Source organism: Nestor notabilis, unplaced genomic scaffold, assembly GCF_000696875.1.
Source record: "Nestor notabilis isolate BGI_N333 unplaced genomic scaffold, ASM69687v1 scaffold20111, whole genome shotgun sequence".
Taxonomy (NCBI): Eukaryota; Metazoa; Chordata; class Aves; order Psittaciformes; family Psittacidae; genus Nestor; species Nestor notabilis.
The window spans coordinates 1-1443 of NW_009914484.1; the positions used below are offsets into that span (position 1 = coordinate 1).

The window sequence follows — 1443 nt, forward strand, 5'->3', positions numbered from 1 at the left end:
AATTATAGTTATATAATATATAATAATAATATACTGCAACCCCAGAACTGGCAGTTTTACTATTTGTTTGTGGAGCAATAATCTCTCTGATGTCCTTAAGCTTTTCACTTCTGTTTCTGAGAATGATGTAGCCAGTATGATGACAGATTGGCACCAAGACCAGGCATCAGTATTTCTGTTGTAGTGCTATTCAGTACTATCACTATTCAGTAGTTTAGTACTACTTAGATACTGAGGTAAATTAAGGGACACTTTACCTCTTTTTCAGGTGCCAACTACCAGAAATAAATAGTAAGAACTCATAAAATTGTAATTTTATTAAAGTCCTTTTTCAGCATAAAGCATTACCAACTTACATTAAACATAAGTGTAAATAGAGTCTTCTGGTTCAGCTAATTTCACAGAAGAGAGTTAAAATGAAATCAAAAATATGTGTACATAGGCAAAATACTTATCTTGAAGTTCATGTTAAAGTGTACTTTTTAATGCCTTTTATAGCTGGCAACCATACAACAATCCCTCAACTTGTTGCAAAAAGATAAAGATTATCTTAACCGCCAGAACATGGAGCTTAGTGTTCGCTGTGCACATGAGGAAGATCGCCTTGAAAGACTTCAAATTCAGCTAGAGGATGCCAAAAAAGCTAGGGAAGAAATGTATGAAAAATATATTGCATCCAGGTAAGTTACTGTGTGTTCACTTCTATTAGTAGCCAAGTTATTTGGCTGTTTTCCCGTGTTTCTTGCTCAAATCATGTTTAAATATAATTTAACTTTCAGAAAGCTAGTGCATATTTGTGAAACTAGAAACAGAAAACTTTTGTTGAGTCTTAATGTGTATCAGGAATTTTTTTTTAAACCTTTGATATTAGACCATAATAGTGAAGATGTCAGCATTGAAAGTTTTTGGCAACTTGGTGTATATAGGAAAATAAGCCCTAAATGACCTTTATTAAAAACAATATTTGAAAGATAATCTAGGAGATTATTGCAGAATAAAATACATTTAATTTTCACAGATGTTTTAAATAGTACATAGCATGTTTCATATCAGCTGTTACAGCTATGAGTCTTTCATATCTCAAGTTTGAATACAGCTTGAATAAATGTAGCGTTGAGAAATAGATCGATCACTGTATGCTAGCCATGCTGGTAAATAGTGTCAAATCCTTCTATTTGAATTGGTATAGATAGATACGTATGGGATGTTGAACAGGAAGCTTTATGCTATTCAGCTACATATCTTGCTACCTATGTAATGGTATACTACTAAATTTCATAGAATATCTCAAGTTAGAAGGGACCCATAAGGAGCATAGAGTCCCACTTTCCGCTTCTTGCAGTACTGCCTGAAATTATATGACTAAGAATGTTGTTCAATTTCAAACCACATTTAGATTTTTCTTGTTAGGAATTCAAGATTACCCAGTTCATGTTCTTTCCC

At 32.9% G+C, this 1443-nt stretch overlaps 1 protein-coding gene across 1 annotated transcript in view; it reads left to right on the forward strand.

Annotated features, from left to right (window-relative positions):
- Nucleotides 1-498: 498 nt before the first annotated feature.
- LOC104412864 (progesterone-induced-blocking factor 1-like) overlaps nucleotides 499-1443 on the forward strand; it is a gene marked incomplete at both ends in the record, with an annotated part of 48981 nt that continues 48036 nt past the window's right edge. The window contains one exon of the mRNA XM_010023690.1: nucleotides 499-680. Within this exon, the coding sequence (XP_010021992.1) occupies nucleotides 499-680 (182 nt within the window). The remainder of the gene's footprint in view (nucleotides 681-1443) is intronic.